Genomic DNA, 19,467 nt, shown 5'->3' with positions numbered 1-19,467 from the left:
CCTTGAATATATCTCGTCATTTTAAGACTTTTATCTTCCTTTTGTGTTCACAGGATTATAAAACCTTTAAGAGTACACAACGTGTCTACTCTTATGAAGCACAATAAAACCTTACTGTTGTCTTAATTAGCACTTTCTCACTCACAAATGATTACTGAACTAAATTTATCTATACACCACCAAAATATACACACACACAGATACACAGAAATATGTACACACCTAAACAAACACATATACACACACACAACACTGTTTTGTGAATGTAGTCTTAGGCTGTGAACTTCCACAGCACATTTACTTTTCTTTATATTCTCAGGGTATCTGGCAACAAGTGTTATAGGAACTCAAATATTTGTTGGACTAAAATGAACTGAACTGACAGGAATCTCACAGAGCTAATCAATGGTATCTGGTAGTCTTTAAGTTTCCCTCTCCCAGTCTCAGTGCCCTTCTCACTGTTTATTAAATCTACACTGTAAAAGAATGAGACCCATAACATGGTTAAGAAGACAGAAAAAAGGGGACTCCTGGGTGGCTCAGTCAGTTAAGCACCAGACTCTTGATTTTGGCTCAGGTCATGATCTCAGCATTGTGAGATCACGTCCTGCATCAGGCTCTGCACTGGGTGTGGAGCCTGCTTAAGATTCTCTCTCTGCCCCTCCCCAAGCCCTGCCCCTCTCTCCCTCTCTCAAAAAAAAATGATTGGAAAATCAGAGGGGGAGATGAACCATGAAAGACTGTGGACTCTGAGAAACAAACTGAGGGTTTTGAAGGGGAGGAGGGTGGGGGGTTGGGTGAGCCTGGTGGGGTATTAAGGAGGGCACATATTGCATGGAGCACTGGTGAGGTGCATAAACAATGAATTTTGAAACACAAACACACACACAAATAAAATAAAATAAAAAAGATTGAAAAAAAGAAAAATCAAAAAAGGATTGTCAATATATATGATCTGTGGTGTGCCAGGAAATGTTTAACAAATGGCTCAAGATGTGGTGGGGTTCTGATTTTCAATATTTGCCAACTTCCATGGTTTAAATATTCCCACAATGGCCTATTTCATGGTAACAACATGGTATCAACTAGTTCCCAAATTCCTGAAAATTTAACAATTGGCCCTCACAAACAAGCATGAGTCAGCTCCAACAAATCACTGGATGCATTATTTAGATGCATAGCACATATGATCTCAAACTCTACTCTGCAATACTACCTTCTACATCCCCCAAATGAAAGTACAAAAGACAAGGGAAAAGGAAAAGCTGCACCCTATTCCCATTAAGGCCTTTACCTCAATCTATAAAGTAGTCTTCTTATAAACTGGGCATCTGATCCAGCCCAGAAATTTCTTTTGCCTAGGCTAGTGACATCTGAAATTTTCTGATCATGCACTCCAATCAGTAAAATATGTTTAAGCATATATCCTTAATATATGTTAATATATTTGTTTATAAATTACATTGCAACTACCATATATACTATATATACTAACATAGTATAAATTATAAAGCATACACAAAAAACATAAATTTTAAAAGATAAAAATTAATACAAATAGGAAAGAAAAATTTCCTTCCTACATCCCAATGGACTATATTACATACACCCCTGGGGTTTACACAATCTTGTTTAGAGACTACTAAGGTCAATATCAAAAGTAAGATGAATAGCTTCCTGGTCCTATATCCCTTTCCTGGATCTAGATCTTCTATTCCAATGCTGAAAAAGGGCAAGTACAACCCATGGAAAAGAAAGGAGGTAAAAGTTAGCAAGGTCTTAAACAAAAATGGCCTATAGAGAAGAAAATCAGAGACCTCTTTTATAATTCAAACTCCACAGAATTAAGCCTCCCTGGGAATGAATTACTGGAAAGGCTCCAAAGACACCATCCTAACTGGAGTTTTTAACCCCATAAAGAGACATATTCTGGCCATCGATATCAACTTAGGCAAACAGAAGAGCTGGGAGGAACCATGAGCTTCCCCTAAGGACCAAACATGTCCTCCAAATAAGTATAATATTAATAAAATCTTAAATTGGGAAATAGAAGAGTATAAAACTATGCCAGATACATATAAATCATATAAAACAGATATAACTCTTCTTTTCTGTATGCAAGCTGTCCTCTGGCAGAGCACAGTTTAAATTAAACACGCTAGTCCTGAATCAAAAACACTAACTTTGCTTTAAAAAAAAAAAAAAAAATCAAGAAATGAACAACAAAAAACACCTTCACTAGGATCACAGAATACTAAAAACCTTCCTAAGGAAGATTTTACAAACATTAAAAACAGTAAGGATACTCAAGGTTACTAAATGAGCCAGGTGAAGTGTCACTGCTTTACCTTTCTTGTTGCCAATTTCCGTCACACATATAAAGCACTAAAGATGAATCTGCCTTCAACCCTGCTCCTTGAAAGAAGAGAAAAGGAAAAAAAGAAAAACACAGAAATAAAAAAAAAATTTCTGAACTACCATCTCATCAAGAGTAGCAATATCTGGGGCACCTGGGTGGCTGAGTCAGTTAAGCATCTGCCTTCAGGTCTGGTCATGATCCCAGAGTTCTGGGATCAAGCCCCCGGTCGGGCTCTGCTCAGCAAAAAGCCTGCTTCTTCCTCTCCCTCTGCCTGCTGCTCCACCTGCTTGTGTGCTCTATCAGATAAATTTAAAAGATCTTAAAAAAAAAAAAAAAAGATAAAGAGCAATCTTTAACATGAAGGAATCAACCCCTTTTTTAACTATTCTTTTCATCCTTTGATCCCTATTACATAGCTGCTTCACACTGACTTAAGACTCAAGGCTTTGACTAAAATGATAACCAACTTAAAAGATCCCCACACTGGGATGTCTGTATGGCTCAGTCATTAGGCATCTACCTTTGGCTCAGGTCATGATCCTAGGGTCCTGGGATAGAGCCTAGCACCCAGAGGGCTGCCTGCTCATCAGGAGGCCTGCTTCTCCCTCTCCCACTCCCCCTGCTAGTGCTTCCTCTCTTGCTGTGTCTCTGTCAAATAAATAAAATCTTAAAAAAAAAAAAAACCCACATCTACAAATTGTCTACCTTCCCATCTATTGACTCTTCCCTATCTCCTTCCTTCTTTAACAAAGATGGTGTCTCTTCTCCGGGGTAACTAAGTCCCCTAAGAGAAATTATTTTTAAAAATATATTACTGGCACTTACTTCAATAAGGCTGCCTAAAAACACATGATTATCTCTCTTCTTTCCAAATTCCCATTGAAACAACAAGAGAAAAAATGGTTTAAAACCAAATAAAAAACATAACCACACTAGAAAACAAAAAAGGATGCCATCAGCAGACAAGAGTTTTCACAAACTCTAGATCCATAATTCTCAAACATTAGCATGCATCAAAATCATCTAAGGGGCTGATTAAAACATAGATTCCAGCTAATATAACACTGTAAGTTGAATCCACTTCTATAAAAAAAATTAGATTAAGTTAAATCAAATTAAAAACAGGTTGTAGAGAAAACACACAGACTGCAGAATTCTACCTTCATGGATTCTGGTTCATTAGGTTTAAGATGGGCTCAAGATTTTGCATGTCCAACAAGTTCCCAGGTGATAATGATTCTGCTGGTCTGAGGACCATATTATAAGAATCACCATGCTAAGTAAGTAGAGATCACTAAAAGGAAGAATTTTTAAATTAGTTTTAATTAGCATCCTCAAAGAGATTCAAATGAATGACAGCCGCATTGTTTCTCACTATTTGTAATATAAGAAAGAGTTCTGGAAACCTGGAAAAAATACAATTCTGGAATTTAAAAATAAAAATCAGAAGGGCTAAATAACAACTAAAACCCAACAAAGTATGTGGAAAATAGTCTAAGATATCTTCCAAAACATACAACAAAAGACAGAGATGGAGAATATGAGAGAAAAATTAACATGCAGGGGCACCTGGGTGGCTCAATCGGTTAAGCCTCTGCCTTTGGCTCAGGTCATCTCAGGGTCCTGAGATTGAGCCCCGCATCAGGCTCTCCACTCAGTGGGGAGCCTGCTTCCCCCTCTCTCTCTGCCTGCCTCTCTGCCTACTTGTGATCTCTGTCTGTTAAATAAATAAATAAAATCTTCTTTAAAAAATCAACATGCATAAAGGATTAATATCTATCTAATAGATTTCTGGAGACAGAACAAACACACCACTTAAAGTAATCAAGGAAGAAATTTCAAAACTTGAAAACTGCCTGGCTAATTTCCAGTCAGGTAAAAAATTTTGAAGTCAACAAGTGGATGCATACTTGTGACATTTCTAAACTTAAAAGACATAAAGAAAACTCTAAAAGCTTTGAGGGGAAAAACACAGGTTATTACAGAGCAATATGAATCAGACTAGCATCAGATATTTCATTAGCATGACAGAAGAAAAAGGAATGTTGTTTACAAGGTTCAGAGATGCAATTATTTTGAACCTGAAATTCTACATCTAGGCAAATCAAAGTCAAATCAAATATAAAGGCAAAATAAAGACATCTTTGGAAATGTAAGAACTAAGAAAAATGATTTCCTATATTTATTTCCTACTTCTACTGTGAGAAATTATCACAGACGTCCAAAATGGGTTTCAATGAGCTAAAATTAAGGTGTTGGCAGAATCACATATCTTTTGGAAGCTCTAAGGAAGAATCCATTTCCTTGCCTTCTCTACCTTCCAAATGCTGCCTAAATTCTTTGACCCCTTCCATTTTCATCATTACCATTAGATGTACTCGGTACTTATGGCAGATTTCTTAGTTCCTTAAAGAAAAGCAAGGGACTACAGCTACACGATATAGCCCCTGACAGAATAAATGAAAAATACGCTCTTTATCATTTCCTTAAAAAACATTTTAATAAATTAATGTTTTTATTAATAAACACCTACCGAATCATTCGCTGCTAATGCAAGTGCAAGGTTCACTGTAAGAAACAAAAAAGTAATTAAACTTAGTGACTTTCCCTCTATTAAAATTCAGTTTGCCTTCTAATATTTTCAATGTAATAACCAAAGCACAGGAATTTTTAATATATTTCCTTTACTTATAAAAAATAAAGACAGAGAGAATACAGAAAGACAGAAACATCCCAACATAAGCAATCGATGCCTGCCCTACAATTAACATTTTAAATGACTCATTTTTATAATCTGTTATAATGTTGTTTAAATAATCTACTTAGCTTTTAAAAAACAATGTTACTGATATATATAGTTCAATTATTTTCAAAAACATTTTGCCAAAAAAGTATGTACCTTTTAACAAATAAAAATATATATGATCCTTTGCCTTTTAAACATGAATGCTGAAACTGCAGGAATTCCAAGTACCTAACTCACAAATACCCCTGTATGAAAGGCTGGACCACTGTGCAAAGGAAAGAGAAGAGGGTCAAAGGTAAGGTAGTAAAACATATTCCCAAAACTGCCTATTGCTAGTGAATCCCAAAGACATAAAGAAGGAAAGTAGTCCCCAAACCACGTTGAGCCCAGCAACAGAGGTATGTTACACCTGAGATAAAGAGATCCCAAGGTAACAAAATTCCAAGAATGATTAGTAGACTTCCATATTGTGAATCAACCACCTTTAACAGAACAACGTCATTAATGATGCTGAGATTACTTCCTTTAAAGTAGTTAAGAGCATAAATTTTCAAGGCAGACCTGGTTCAAATCCTACTTCTACCACCTTCTATTACATAACCTTCAGTAGGATATTTTACCCCTAAATTTATTTTCCTCCTCTATAAAACGAGGATAATTCCTCTTTCATAACTGTTGTGAGAATTAAATGAAATACTGATATAAAGTACTTAGACTAAGACATGACACTTGACAAATCAATTTTTATAAATTATCAAATAATTCTGAATTTTAGGTATATTACAGGTTATACAATCTAAGTATTAAGCAGAAACTTTTAGAGAATACTTCATTTCATTGTTAGGATCCTCTCACATTTACACAATGGAATCAGAGCATGTTTGGATTAACCATGTATCATCATTATAACTGAAAAAAATCTCTAGCATACATATTCAAATGGGAAAAATTTTGAGATAGTTTGGAACATATATTTAGTTTCAAACATATACATGTGTGTGTATATATATGCAGACAGAGCTGTTAGAAAAAAAGTAAAGGCCAGTTCTTTGGGACAGATGGTTTAATGCTAACAAAGAAAAAAAGCAAGGAAGGGGCATTTACTGAAATACTACTGTATGTCACAACTGCATATTTTTTCATATATTTTCCTATTTAAATGCTGTCACATTCCTTGGCAATAGATGATCCGCTAACCAAAAACAAAAACAATATTTTAAACAAGTACTAGCCTACAGACCCAACAAATTATATTGCATAAAACTCAAAGAACTTAGGGATATCATCATGAAAATATTTTCCAAGTAATCACACAGCATCCAAAGGAATTCACTTTACTGAAAACAAATAAATGTACTCTGAATTTTCAAAAAACAGGAAGAGGTGGATTCTAGAACCAAAGACTAAAAGCTTCTAAATTTTATTTTTTTTAAGATTTTACTTATTTATTTGACAGAGAGAGAGAGAGAGATCACAAGTAGGCAGAGAGTCAGGTGTTGGGGGGTGGGAGGGAAGCAGGCTCCCTGCTGTGCAGAGAGCCTGATGCGGGACTCAATCCCAGGACCATGAGATCATGACCGACCTGAGCCGAAGGCAGCGGCTTAATCCACTGAGCCACCCAGGCGCCCCAAAGCTTCTAAATTTTAAAAACAAAATATTAAACAGATGGATTGTAGGCCCTTAGGAAAGAAAGTAAAAATGTGTAGCATAGGGATGCCTGGGTGGCTCAGTTGGTTAGACGACTGCCTTCGGCTCAGGTCATGATCCTGGAGTCCCGGGATCGAGTCCCGCATCGGACTCCCAGCTCCATGGGGAGTCTGCTTCTCTCTCTGACCTTCTCCTCGTTCATGCTCTCTCTCACTATCTCTCTCTCAAGTAAATAAATAAAAATCTTTAAAATAAAAATAATTTAAAAAATGTGTAGCATATAGCATTGGAACAATCACTAATCTTTCTTAAGTAATAATACAGTATCTATCAAACAATAATAATATTAGAGGTCTATTATAACTATAATACTTGGTAAGTCTTATTTTCTTCAAAACATAGAGTTTCTGAAAAACTCTTCCACAGTTACCTTCAGGTAAAAATGAGAAAAAAAATTAGGCTAATAAACTATATAGTTGGATTTGTAGCTGGTTTACAACCATAAAACTGCTATACTGGGAAATTACTAAAAATGGCATTTTAAATGAAGACATAAGATCTTTAGTCACAAAACTCCGTACTAGCCCTTCTTATTTCAAAATGTCATTGATTTCAATGGAACTGAAGAATTTTAAGGTACATATATCCCCCAACTTTAGGTTAATAGTCGGACCAAAAAAACTATAATTTAAAAGATCTTGACAATCTGGAACTACACCAAAATCAACAAATAAAATAGTAATTTTTTTAAAATTACCTGCAAAAAAAAGATCAACTGGATAAGACTTGAATTAGCAGCCATTCCTATATTAATGACTGAAAATACAAGGCAACAATAAGATAATAGTGTTTTCTGACTCCAGGAGCACCTGGTAGTGCAGGCAGTTAAGCAGCCCACTCTTGATTTTAACTCATGCTTTGATCTCGGGGTTGTGAGGTTGAGCCCTGTCTCAGGGCTCAGTGCAAGAGTCTGCTTTAGATTCTCTCCTTTCCCTCTGCCCCTCCTGTTCATGCTGTCTCTCTCTCTCTCTGTGTCTCTAAAATAAACATATCTTAAAAAAAAGGGGTGGGGGGTTTATGACTCCAAATTAATAATACGAATTGTGTTGTAGGACCAGAAGAAGGGAAATTATTACCCTTTTACCCTTATTACACCGGAATAATCATTTTAGAAATAAGAAATTCTGGGGCATCTGGGTAGCTCAATTGGTTAGCTCTTGATTTTGGCTTGGGGCATGATCTCAGGGGCCTGGGATAGAGCCTGGCATTAGGCTCCATGCTCAGCGGGTAATCTGCTTAAGGATATTCTCTCCTTCCTCTGCCCTTCCCTCTGCTTGTTCTCCCCCTCTCTCAAATAAATCTTTAAAAAAAATTAAAAATTTCTTTTGAAAAATTTTAGGAATATCCAGTTATTAGTCTTGGCTGGTAACTCTTCTATTTCTGGTGATATTTCTCCTATGAATCTGAAAGCAGCATTTCAGTCACCATGAAATCTACAATCAATTCAAAAGAGCCACCAAAAACAAATTTTCTGCTCCAGTATTATTAATAGAAAAGATATAAAGATTAGATGATATTTTAAACAATTAAAACAATGTTAAACCTTTACAAACATTTTCAGGGGCGCCTGGCTGGCTCAGTGGGTTAAAGCCTCTGCCTTTGGCTCAGGTCATGATCCCAGGGTCCTAGGATCAAGCCCTGCATCAGGCTCTCTGCTCAATGGGGAGCCTGCTTCCTCCTCTCTCTCTCTCTGCCTGCCTCTCTGCCTACTTGTGATCTCTCTCTCTGTCAAATAAATAAATAAAATGTATAAAAAAGTTTTTTTTTTCAAATATTAGATCAATGCTTATTTTATAAATGTTGAAAATTACATTATGGTTAAATGAAAAAGGTCTTAATAATCTAAAAAGTCTCATTGCAATTTTGTAGCTATATGTACATTCATAGACTGGAAGAGAACATCAAAGAACAGAAATAATTTAGTATTAAAGTTATTAAATGTTTAAAAAATAATAACAGCAACCAAATATTGAGCACTTACTATCTAAGAGACTCTGAGCTAAGTGGCTAGCATGTTTAATTTACATAGCCACCCTATGAAAAAGGTTATCATTGTCATTTTACAATTAGGTAAACTGAAGATCTGATGGATAATCTGACCACCTTTTCCTCAGTTAAGGAGTCAAGCATCTGGCTATGTACCTAGCTTTTTGAAACTGCTAATCTAACTTCCTAATCACTACCAACTCCTAATACTACAAAATCAGCTATTAACAATTTCACAAATAACTCTTTAAAAATCAGAACTATTAATTTTAATGCTGTGCACTTGCCAGTTGGCATAAATTCCTACTTGAGATCAGAATATCCTATACCCTATAATACCTGCTGTAGTAGACTTTCCAACTCCACCTTTTCCAGAAGCCACAACTATAACTTGCTTTACACCTTCTATTGGTTTCTGCTTTGGAAGTCCTCGGGACATGATTTGCATTCTTCTTTGTTTTAAGGTCTCATTGTCAGCGCCAGATAACTTAAAAAAAAAAAAAAAAAGTTTTAAAATAAGCCATCTCTATTATCATGCTGTTAAAGTAAAAATTCGGAGTTTGTTAGAGGGCCTTCCTTTTGATCTCCATTTGTTAGGTCTTTTGTACTATCTACCTACCACTATTGATCACAGTTGTGGAAATACACTGTGTAAGCTGAAATTTACCTGCCAGCATACGCAGACATTAAAAATGGAAAGTAAGTAAACTGTCTCCTTACGGAGTTAAATCCTCCACGTGTTTACTTCTCTTTAATCTATTTTCTAAATAAACTAACAGATAAAACAATGCACAAGTCACACATCCATGTTCAAGAATTGTTTCATATTCCGCCACTCCTCGGCCAGGTCCTACTGGGGGCCTGCTTGGAAACTGGGGACATCCAGCCAACCGGGGTCTCATTTTACCGTCTAGTTGGCGGGGACCCGTTAAGATCTGAGGTGAGGCCTCCGCAAGAGGTTATGCCAGGGCACCTAGGGCCCTGCCGCCCGAGCATCTCCGTCCTCCCGCCTCCCCCTGTCCAGCAGCACCACGAACCTGGCGCCGACAAACCAACACTCGGCTTCCCCCAAGCGGGACACATGCCCCGCCACCACCCCGAAGCGATACCCAGCCAAAAATCAAGAAACGCCGCCAAAACCCCATAGCGTGGAACACGGCCGTAAGCCCAACCCGGAAACCGTCGCGGCCGGCGTGGGATGATGACGTCACGTAGTAACGCTCGGCTTCCTCTCCCTAGAGACAAGCCGTCTTTGAATTTCTTCAGCGGGGAAACCCAAGTTAATGCAGTCTCGTTCGTAGCCAGGTACAAATGTTTACGGAGTTAACCAAATGTTTGTGAAGCGTTTTTCACATACCTCATCTGTTTGGTCCTTAACAGAAATCCTCGGGTAGGTAGGTAGGGGCCTCTTACTAGTATTCTCTTTTCAGTAGTAATAAATGAGACTGAACAAAGTCTAGCGACTTGACCCGACTGAAAACAAGTAGGAAATTGTGTAACTTGAAAATGACTCCAGATTCTCACTGCGCAGAATATGGTAACTTAAACATTCCCACCCCTAAGGATTTTACCTCTCCCCTCCCCGAACCCGCGTGATCTACAATAATTGTGTGTGTGTGTGTGTGTATTTATATTTATATTTATATTTACTGCTGTGTTGCTTACAATTCCCTGAAAGAGAAGTCAGGTGCTTTGCTGGGCTCAGAGAAGTTTAGTTAAATCAGAAAGCAGGTCTAATAAAGTCAGTTTCACTCATGAAAAAGTTAAGTTAGACAAAACATGAGGGCAAAAGTGGAATTTATTTTGTATAGAGGAATGAAGTATTCCTGCATCCAAAGCGGATGAGAGTGAAGGAAACAGAGGTACAAGAAAAGCTAGAAAGCTGATACAGAAACCCAGACCCAGCAAAAGGATTATTTAGGGTGTAGGTTGCCTTACTCTGGCATATTCTCCATATTTTCTAAGGTTGATTTTAATTTCTGTTGTTTGCTGCTTATTTGTAGAGAATTTTTTGTATAATCATTCAGTTTGTTTTGCTCTACTTTGATCTTCAATTTTCTTGTCTTTACTACGGGCACAACATTTCAGTCTCAAAGAATTATTGCAAGGATTAGGTTTACTAACAAATACATTTATTTGTTATACTTATTTGAAATAAGCTCTGAAAAAAATTCAGTTCCTTGCCTTTTCTCCCCCAATCTCACCTTACTGCTTCCTTTGGCTTATCACTTTCTTATTTTGCAATATGTTTTCTCAGTTAATTTTATCAATTTTTATCTGCTCAATTTTTATAAATTATAAACCCAAATAATAAGAATAAAGAGAATGGCTGTCAGAATAATCCACTCAGTAAGCAAGAAATGCTGAATATCTGTTTCTGTCCACGTGGCTTTTCAACTTCTTCTAGACTTATGAAGATACATTCATTGAACAAATATTTACTGAGCAACTTACTATGACCAAGTACTACCCTAAACATAGGATTTTCAACAAAACCAGATAAAGTCCTTCCACTCAAGGACTTTACCAATCAGTGTCAGAGACAGAGTAAGTTAATTGCAGTTCAGCATGGTGTAATAAGTATAGGAAAAAAGCACTGAGAGATACAGAATTACAAAGAAGGCGCACCTAAATCATTCAGGGAAGTCTTTTGGATAGGGTAACCTCTAAGATGAATCCTTAATGTGGGTAATGTGTAGGCATCAGCTGAGAGAACAGCTAGAGGGTGGTTGTGCAGAAGTAAGAAATGAACTGGTAAGAACTTTAAATAATTTTAAAGGCTTGCAAATAGAGTGTGAGGTACAAGATGGTGCAGAGAGATGGAAGTTGGCAAAGATGAAGAGTGCATAGATCATAAAAGACTTTATATATCATTTAAAGGAATTTGGACTTTATCCTAGGGAAACCACAGAAGGGCTTAAAGTGAGAAAATAACATAATTAGATATCTATTTTAGAATTACTACAGATTACCACATTTTTAAAAATGGTTGGGAGAGGTGAGGTGTGACCAGAGTTAGGGAGGTAGAAGATTATTATACTAATCCAAGAGAAATGTTTGCTTATAAGATAGATAATACCTGGGCGCCTGGGTGGCTCAGTGGGTTAAGCTGCTGCCTTTGGGTCGGGTCATGATCTTAGGGTCCTGGGATCGAGGCCCGCATCGGGCTCTCTGCTCAGCAGGGAGCCTGCTTCCTCCTCTCTCTCTGCCTGCCTCTCTGCCTGCTTGTGATCTCTCTCTGTCAAATAAATAAATAAAATCTTTAAAAAAAAAAAAGATAGATAATACCTACTTGTAGGGTTGTTGTAAGGTTAAATTTAAAATAATGCATGTAGAAAATATAAACATACATACATACATAAAATAATGCATGCAGAATACCTATCACAAAGTACACGTATTCAATAAATGTTAGCTATTGTGCTGCTTATTGGTTATGTAGACGTTTATGACATGGACAATTAGATAAATGGTCTTGACATTCTCTGAGAGAGATCATAAAGGGGGGAACAAGTAATACCAGTGTTCGTAGAATGAATAAATCATTAATTTGATTTACCTTTCAGCAGAATAGAGTATCAGAAGAGTTGTAGAGATGTCCATTATTTCTTCTCTAGCAACCACTACCACAAACACACACACACACACACACACACATCCAGGGCCCCTTCTCAAAAGACTATTCTCCCTTTTCTCCCAAGAATATCTAAGCCATCTGACCCCATCCCATGGTCACTAACTGAGTTAAAGATTGACACAAAAATATAATTGGACCAAGAGAGTCTTTCTCCAGAAAACTTTAAAACAAGAGATGTTACTCAATCTTAGTTTGCTTTGGAAATGGTGAGGCTGAAGTGACTAATTTCTTCTTTGTGCACAGAGAAGCAGAAAAAGCTAATTCCAAGAAAGAAGAATAAAGCAGACCATAAGAGATCATGTGTTCAAAGAGGGAGGGGAGAACAACTGCACTGATTCATAATAGCTTTCCAATTCCTGGTTCTAGTCCATAGTGAGGTTCAAGCTATACTTCCTATTCGTAAATCCATAAGATATACCTACAGCCATCTAAAAAATTCTCTTTCTTCTGCCTTGGCCTAATTTGGGCGTGTTTCTTTGTACTTATAACTATGGTAAGATATGTTTTGTAGTATTTATAAAGACTTTTTCCCCCTATAATTCCTTGTTACTTATATAGCCCTTCCCTATTTTGATAAACTATTTGGCATCATTTTATGATACATAAAAATATTAGAGAAAAGAAATTTGTTTCTTTGTTTTCAGTTTTCAAAATTGGGACCTTTAAGGAGAATGGAGACAGCTCTGGCAAAGACAATAAATACCTTTGGGATTTATTGATATGATATAAAACCATTTATTGATATGATATAAAACCATGATATAAAAACATGGTTTCTTACCTATATAAGTTAGGATTACATTGGCTGCAAGTAGCAGAAAACTCTGTCATTGTCTTAAATAAGCAGAGATGTATTAGTCTCATAAAGAAAAGGTCACTGGTAGACTATTCAGGTCTGATGCAGTGGCTCCACTGTGTTATTATGTGCCAAATTCATTCTTCAGCTTCCATCATCTTGTTGCCTTTCTTTTGTCCCCAAGGTGGTGGCTGCACCTCCAGGCATCAAAGCTATGTTCCACACAGGAAAAGAGGAGAATGACAAAGATAAAAAGCTTTCTCTAGTGAGTATTTGCCCTTTGAGGGTCGGGGGAGAAGCCATATACACACCAAACTGTCTAGAATTAGTTCACATGACCACCCCTATAAGCAAAAGTAGCTGAGAAATCAAACATATATATATCTTTAACCTAGAGGAAAACCATGGAAAAAATTATTGGAAATGGGTATTGAATAAGCCAACTCAATATCTGTCCTAGAAAGACTATATAAAATTTTGTGGGATTATGGGGAATCAAGACAGAAGAAAAGTGAGAACTTAGATATTCACAAGTTCTTAGGCCAGATAACATTTTCAACCCTCAATTTCCTTGCATCATACAACTATAGAGGATGGAAAACCAAATACTTACTTTCCTAGTCTCACTTGCTAATTCTAGACATAATTCTTGGCAGGTATGGTATAGTTCTGGACAACATGGTATAAGGGAAATTTTCTGGAGGAGCTTCTGAGAAACTTGCTATATAAGGTAGAACATAACTGATGCTACTCCTTTTTCCCATCTTAACCATGGAAGTGACACCTGGAGGTGTGACAGTCATCTGGTGAACATGAGAAGCACAGTGATAACAGATACAATGACAAAAGCCAACAGCTAAGGGTAATGAAGTGAACATATGTCAGGTAGATGAATTCTTAGTCATATAGTTAAGCTGTTATGCCAATACTGAACTGAATCTCCAGAGCTCTTGTTGTGTGAGATAATTAATTGTTTTAACCACTGCTGATTAGGATTTTTGTTATTTGAAGTTAAAATAATTAGTGCTTATTATAGAGTCAAAGAAAGAATGTGATACACTGTGATTACCTCTCTCCTATTGAATCTCAGTAAAGAGGGGGAACATCTGAGCCCCAAATCAGGGTAAGAGATACAAGAACAATAGAATCAATGCCCCCATTACCAGTGTAGTGGCAGAACCACAGAATAAAAACAGCTGAGTGTTGTGTGTAGGCAGACAGTCTGAGAGATCTCCTGTAAGAGTGGCCGAGAGAAAGCTGATCTTTAAGAGAACTTAAGGTCAAGAATAAGGGAAGAGTTGGCAACAATCTGCATGGTTAAAGATCTGGCATCTCAATCAATGCTGGTATAAATAGATAAAGATCTTGAAGATTAAAGGTCACATCACCATGTGGACATCTGGACACTACATAGGCACAGTCCTGGTTTCTACCAGCCAAGAGAAATGAACAAATTTGTTTGAAACAAAGAGGATTCTTTTAAATGTCTCCTAACTATGAATAGAGTAATACTTTGTATTATTTCCTAGAAAGCATGTATTTGTATCTGCTAGATTTCCTCCCTCCGTACCCCCCAAAAAGATACTCAGATGACCACAGACATCCTGAAAGTTCAGATTTCCACACAGAAGCAGTGCCTGCCTCATCCACTGTCCATAAGCCTCACTTTTCAGCTGAGAACCTGCTTCATTCCTCTGTTCAATTCACTAAGGAAGAAGAGAGTATTACAGTTTCCTGTCTGTTAAATATACTAACTAAAGCTTAGAAACTTGTGCCAGTTCCTTCATTTTAAAGTTGTTGTCCCCAACTGAACCTTTTATCCTGTCCAGAGGGCTTGCTGAAATGAAAACCTCACCCCATCAATGCACCTGTCTAAATGACAGCCCCAATTATTGCCCCTACTTTGTCCTATGGTGTGATTTTTTTCTAAATATCTCTGCTCATGACTAAACATGACACTGTTTCTTACCTATATCTAATATAAATTTTCACATTGAAATATAAATTATTTCTGCTTAGGTAAATAGCTTCTCAGTGAGTCAGTCTTTCTGTAGGAAAGCTGGTCTAGAAAGTTTTCCCATATCAAACACTTTTTAGTACCTTAGCTCAAGTTAACTAAGGTGCTGTCACAGAAACTCCCCAGTCTTATTTTTTTAATTACATAAAGCAAATATATGTATATTCTTAGACTAGATAGTCTTCTGAGACTAGACCTCCCACTGACTAAAAATTTACCTCTAGAATGAGACAGGATGGGTTTCTAAATACCAGTATTCAAAGCTGGATAAATCATGGGTGATTTGACATTTGAATTTCTGATTTATAAGACTCAGCTGAATCCTTGGACAAAGGTCACAGGGCTCGAGTTATAGCTGAATATATTCTCTATTTACTGTTTAAGGCTTCAGAGAAGATCCTATCCTGAAATAGAAGCCACAAAATCAGAATTTAGAAAAAGTATTGTCCCCCAAGACAAATACTTGCTACACACAGAGCCTTAGTATTCTCATGCTTTTGCTTTTTTAGTTCATTTTCTCCAAGTAACAAGCCTGTATTCATTCAGCCAAGTCCTTCCTACCCTCCAGTTCTATCCTAGAGATTAGAAGACGTAAGTCTCTACAAGATTTTGCTAAAACCTTACTTCATTCTGTATTCAGAAGAGAATTTTCCTGTGTACTTTGGAGAACACACCAAGGACAATGACAAAGCAGAGCCCCATCAAGATACCAAACCTCCCTATCAGCTAATGTGAAGTTCTATTTTCTTCAGGGAAAAGGAGATAATGTAGATTTTTGTCTGTGGTACACAGCCCCCCAAATGTGAGGATGTCCTCTATAATAATAATAATATGATAATATAAGCTTATATAATGTCTTAGTCTACTTGGTGTTCTGATACCAAATCTTGTCTATTCATTTAATAACCTTTTCTATTTAGGATTTATTAACCATATATATATAGGGATTACACATGACATGTTAAAAATATGCAGGCAAAAAATTTGTTCCATCCATTTATAAAAGTAAAGAGCTCCTACCAAACCACTACAATCTCTCAAAATACAAATGCATGCTGATTTAGAGCAATAAAGTGGAAATACCATCATTAAGGGCTATAATATCGATATGATCTAGGATAGACAGACAGACTTCAAAGTCTGAAGTTTATCTTTGTCTTCAACCTTCCACATAGCTCTTAAGCTGTTCAAAATGCTCCAATTCATACCAAACAACCTTTTAGGCAATATTTGGGTCCATTTTTCACTGCATCTTAAAATAGAATTTTCCAGGGGTGCCTGGGTGGCCCAGTCAGTTAAGCATTTGACTCTTGATTTCAGCTCAGGTCATGATCTCAGAGTTGTAAGATGGAGCCCTGCACTGGGCTCTGTGCTCAGTGTGGAGCCTGCTTGAGATTCTCTCTCTCCCTGTGCCCCTCCCCACAACTTGAGCATGCTCTCTGTCTCTCTTTCCCTCTCTCTCTTAAAATAATAAATAAATAAAATCTTCCCCCCCCCCCAAAAAAGTAGGATTTTCCTAACCACCTATGATTCAGACTAATAAATTTACTTTCATTCTTATTAGCAGCCATCTACTGACTATAACACAACAGTCTAAACACTGTTGAAGTGATAATTACTAATCTCTTCCATCTCAGGCTTTTCCAGTCTTTGCTAGTCTTTAAAAGAGAAAAAATATTTTTGCATAGAAAATACTCATTTGGTACATAATTATTTTAAGTAGTTTAAAAACTGGTGTTTTGATTTGATTAAGAATACAAAAAGTTCTTTTAATTACCAAAAGAAGTTCTGTCCATTTCTCAAAGTCAAAGACTTTATTATATCAATGCCACATTGAATCTCTTTTGCAAGTTTCTAATCATATGCAAGAATTAGGGTTTTATTTAACCAAGGCCATTAATGTGAAGGAACATGCTGGCAATGTGCTATTGAGAATGACATTTTTAATAGATATGTTACCAGTATAACAAAATAAACACCATTTACTAATGCAGTACACTTTGCTGATGAAATATATACACATATAATTATATTTTCTCTAATACTTTTCTGAAGTACTATTTGCCACTTTTCCAGGGTCTGATATAGGGCTATCTCATATCATAATTGACAGTACTGGACAAAGAACAGAATAGTAGAAGAAGAAAATAATGTGCTTATTAGTTGGCACTTATTTGTTTATGATGCTGTATAGTTAACAGGAAATCAATTTAAGCCAATCTCACTAATTCCTTCTGGATTATAGAATTAATTGAGAATGATCTCTTCATGGGCACCTCTCTGTAGCTTATGTTATACAAGAATCATTTTCTTGCCAACAGACTCTAAGGTGACCCAAAATTATCCTTGTCTCTTGGTATTGATACCCTTTTGTAATCCTCTCCCTTTAAGTGTGACCAGGACCTATAAATTGGTTCTCACCAACAGAATACAACAACAGTGATAGAATGTCACTTCTGTGATTACAATATGTAGGACTGTAACTTTTGGTTTTCTAGGGCACCTCCTGGCTGGCTTTGACAAAGCAAACTGCCAAGTTATAAACTGCCTATGGAAAAGGCCATGTGGCAAGGAACAGGTGACAGCCAGCAAAGAACTGAGGCCCAACAGTCTGCAAGGAATTAAATTTTGCCAACAACCAGACTGGAAGTAGATTGAAAGTAGATGCTTCCCAGGTGAGCTTTCAAATGAGACTCCAGCCCTGGATGACCCCATGTTTGTAGCCTTATGAAAGATCATGAAGCAAAGGACTCAGTTAAGTTGTACCCCGATTCCTGATCCATAGGAACTGTAAGATAATAAATGTGTGTTCTTTGGAGCACCTGGGTGGCATAGCTGGTTAAGCTGTTGGTTAAGAGTTGGTCCAACTCTTGGTTTCAGCTCAGGTCATGATCTCAGGGTAGTGAGATAGAGCCCCACATAGGACTCCGAGCTCAGCTTTGAGTCTGCTTGAGATTCTCTCTCTCCCTCTGCCCCTTCCCACTCCCTGTATTCTCTTGCTTACTCACTCAAATAAATAAATCTCGTTTTAAAAAAAAAAAAAAAAGTATGTTGTTTAAGCTGCCAAGTTTATGGTAATTAGTTATGCAGCAATGGATAACTAATATTCAGTAACCCAGATTTTGGTAATAATATAGTCAAGGTATGGTTTCTTGTAGCAGTTTTTTTTTTAATTATTGAGATATAATTGACATATAATGGCAATTCTTTTTTGCCATATAAAAATGTGAATATTTGCTAAGAAATTAAATCCTTTGTGTATTTCGAACCTATGTTGAGAATTTTAAGTGTTATTATTTTAGTATTAATAGTTATGTTATCAAACCTCATAAAATATTATTTTAATATGTGATACTAAAGAATAGACACATGAAGGCAATGAACTGAAGACTATCTTTGCTTCACAAATCACGTTATGTTTTTCTTAGTAACAATTGAGCACACCTTTTATTTTAAAGCAGGCTCCATGCCCAACATGGGGCTTGAATGCATGACCCTGAGATCCAGAGTCCCATGCTCTACCAACTGAGCCACCCAGGTTCCCCTTGAATCTACTTTTGATAACAATTGAACTCACTTTCTAATGAAAGAAAAATTAGTGTTACAGTTCTACTCTTTTTGCTCTTCTCTCAATGATCAAAATAGTTTCTCTTTGGGGAGCCTGGGAGGCTCATTGGGTTGAGCCTCTGCCTTCGGCTCAGGTCGTGATCTCAGGGTCCTGGGATGGAGTCCCACATCAGGCTCTCTGTTCAGTGGGGAGCCTGCTTCCCCCTCTCTCTCTGCCTACCTCTCTGCCTACTTGTGATGTCTCTCTTTCTGTCAAATAAATAAATAAAATCTTTAAAAAAATAGTTTCTCTTCAGTTATGTAAGAAATTCGAGTTTCATCTTCATTATCTGCATTAGCAGTTCATCATCATTCCTAAATAATTGCACTAATCTGGATACAAGTATAAAGAAAGCAATTTTTTGTACTTAATGTAGAAGTAAAAAATAATACAAACAAGAATTTTTCCAATGATATTCTAAATAACAACTCACTGCAAAGTTGTAAATCTGCCAATTTGATGAAAGATGATTCAGTACATATGAAGCATTCAATTAATCATATTGTACATAAATCATACAGTTATCTACAGCCCAGGAAAAATATAATAATGTCCATTAGAGTCTTTGGAGACAAGCCAAGTCAATACTACAGAGAATTCTGCAGAATTTAT

General features: G+C 36.7%; 1 protein-coding gene across 7 annotated transcripts in view; it reads right to left on the bottom strand.

The window, feature by feature from the left end:
- The window catches only part of NUBPL (NUBP iron-sulfur cluster assembly factor, mitochondrial), a 200,109-nt gene extending 190,117 nt beyond the window's left edge, over nt 1-9,992 (bottom strand). For 2 of the 7 annotated variants that reach the window (XM_059371241.1, XM_059371242.1), the window contains exons 1-3: nt 9,836-9,992; nt 9,138-9,285; nt 4,893-4,927 (exon numbers count right to left, since the gene is read on the bottom strand). In XM_059371241.1, the coding sequence (XP_059227224.1) occupies nt 4,893-4,927; nt 9,138-9,285; nt 9,836-9,943 (291 nt within the window). In that variant the 5' untranslated portion in view covers nt 9,944-9,992. Of the gene's footprint in view, nt 1-2,348; nt 2,416-4,892; nt 4,928-9,137; nt 9,286-9,835 lie in introns of those variants that run through there. The other 5 variants (XM_059371243.1, XM_059371245.1, XM_059371248.1 and 2 more) reach the window with 5 other exon arrangements.
- Nucleotides 9,993-19,467: the final 9,475 nt, after the last annotated feature.

The sequence above is a fragment of the Mustela nigripes genome, chromosome 13 (assembly GCF_022355385.1).
Source record: "Mustela nigripes isolate SB6536 chromosome 13, MUSNIG.SB6536, whole genome shotgun sequence".
Taxonomy (NCBI): Eukaryota; Metazoa; Chordata; class Mammalia; order Carnivora; family Mustelidae; genus Mustela; species Mustela nigripes.
The sequence above is the reverse complement of the archived record's forward strand: the minus strand, read 5'-3'. Positions and strand labels throughout refer to the sequence as shown.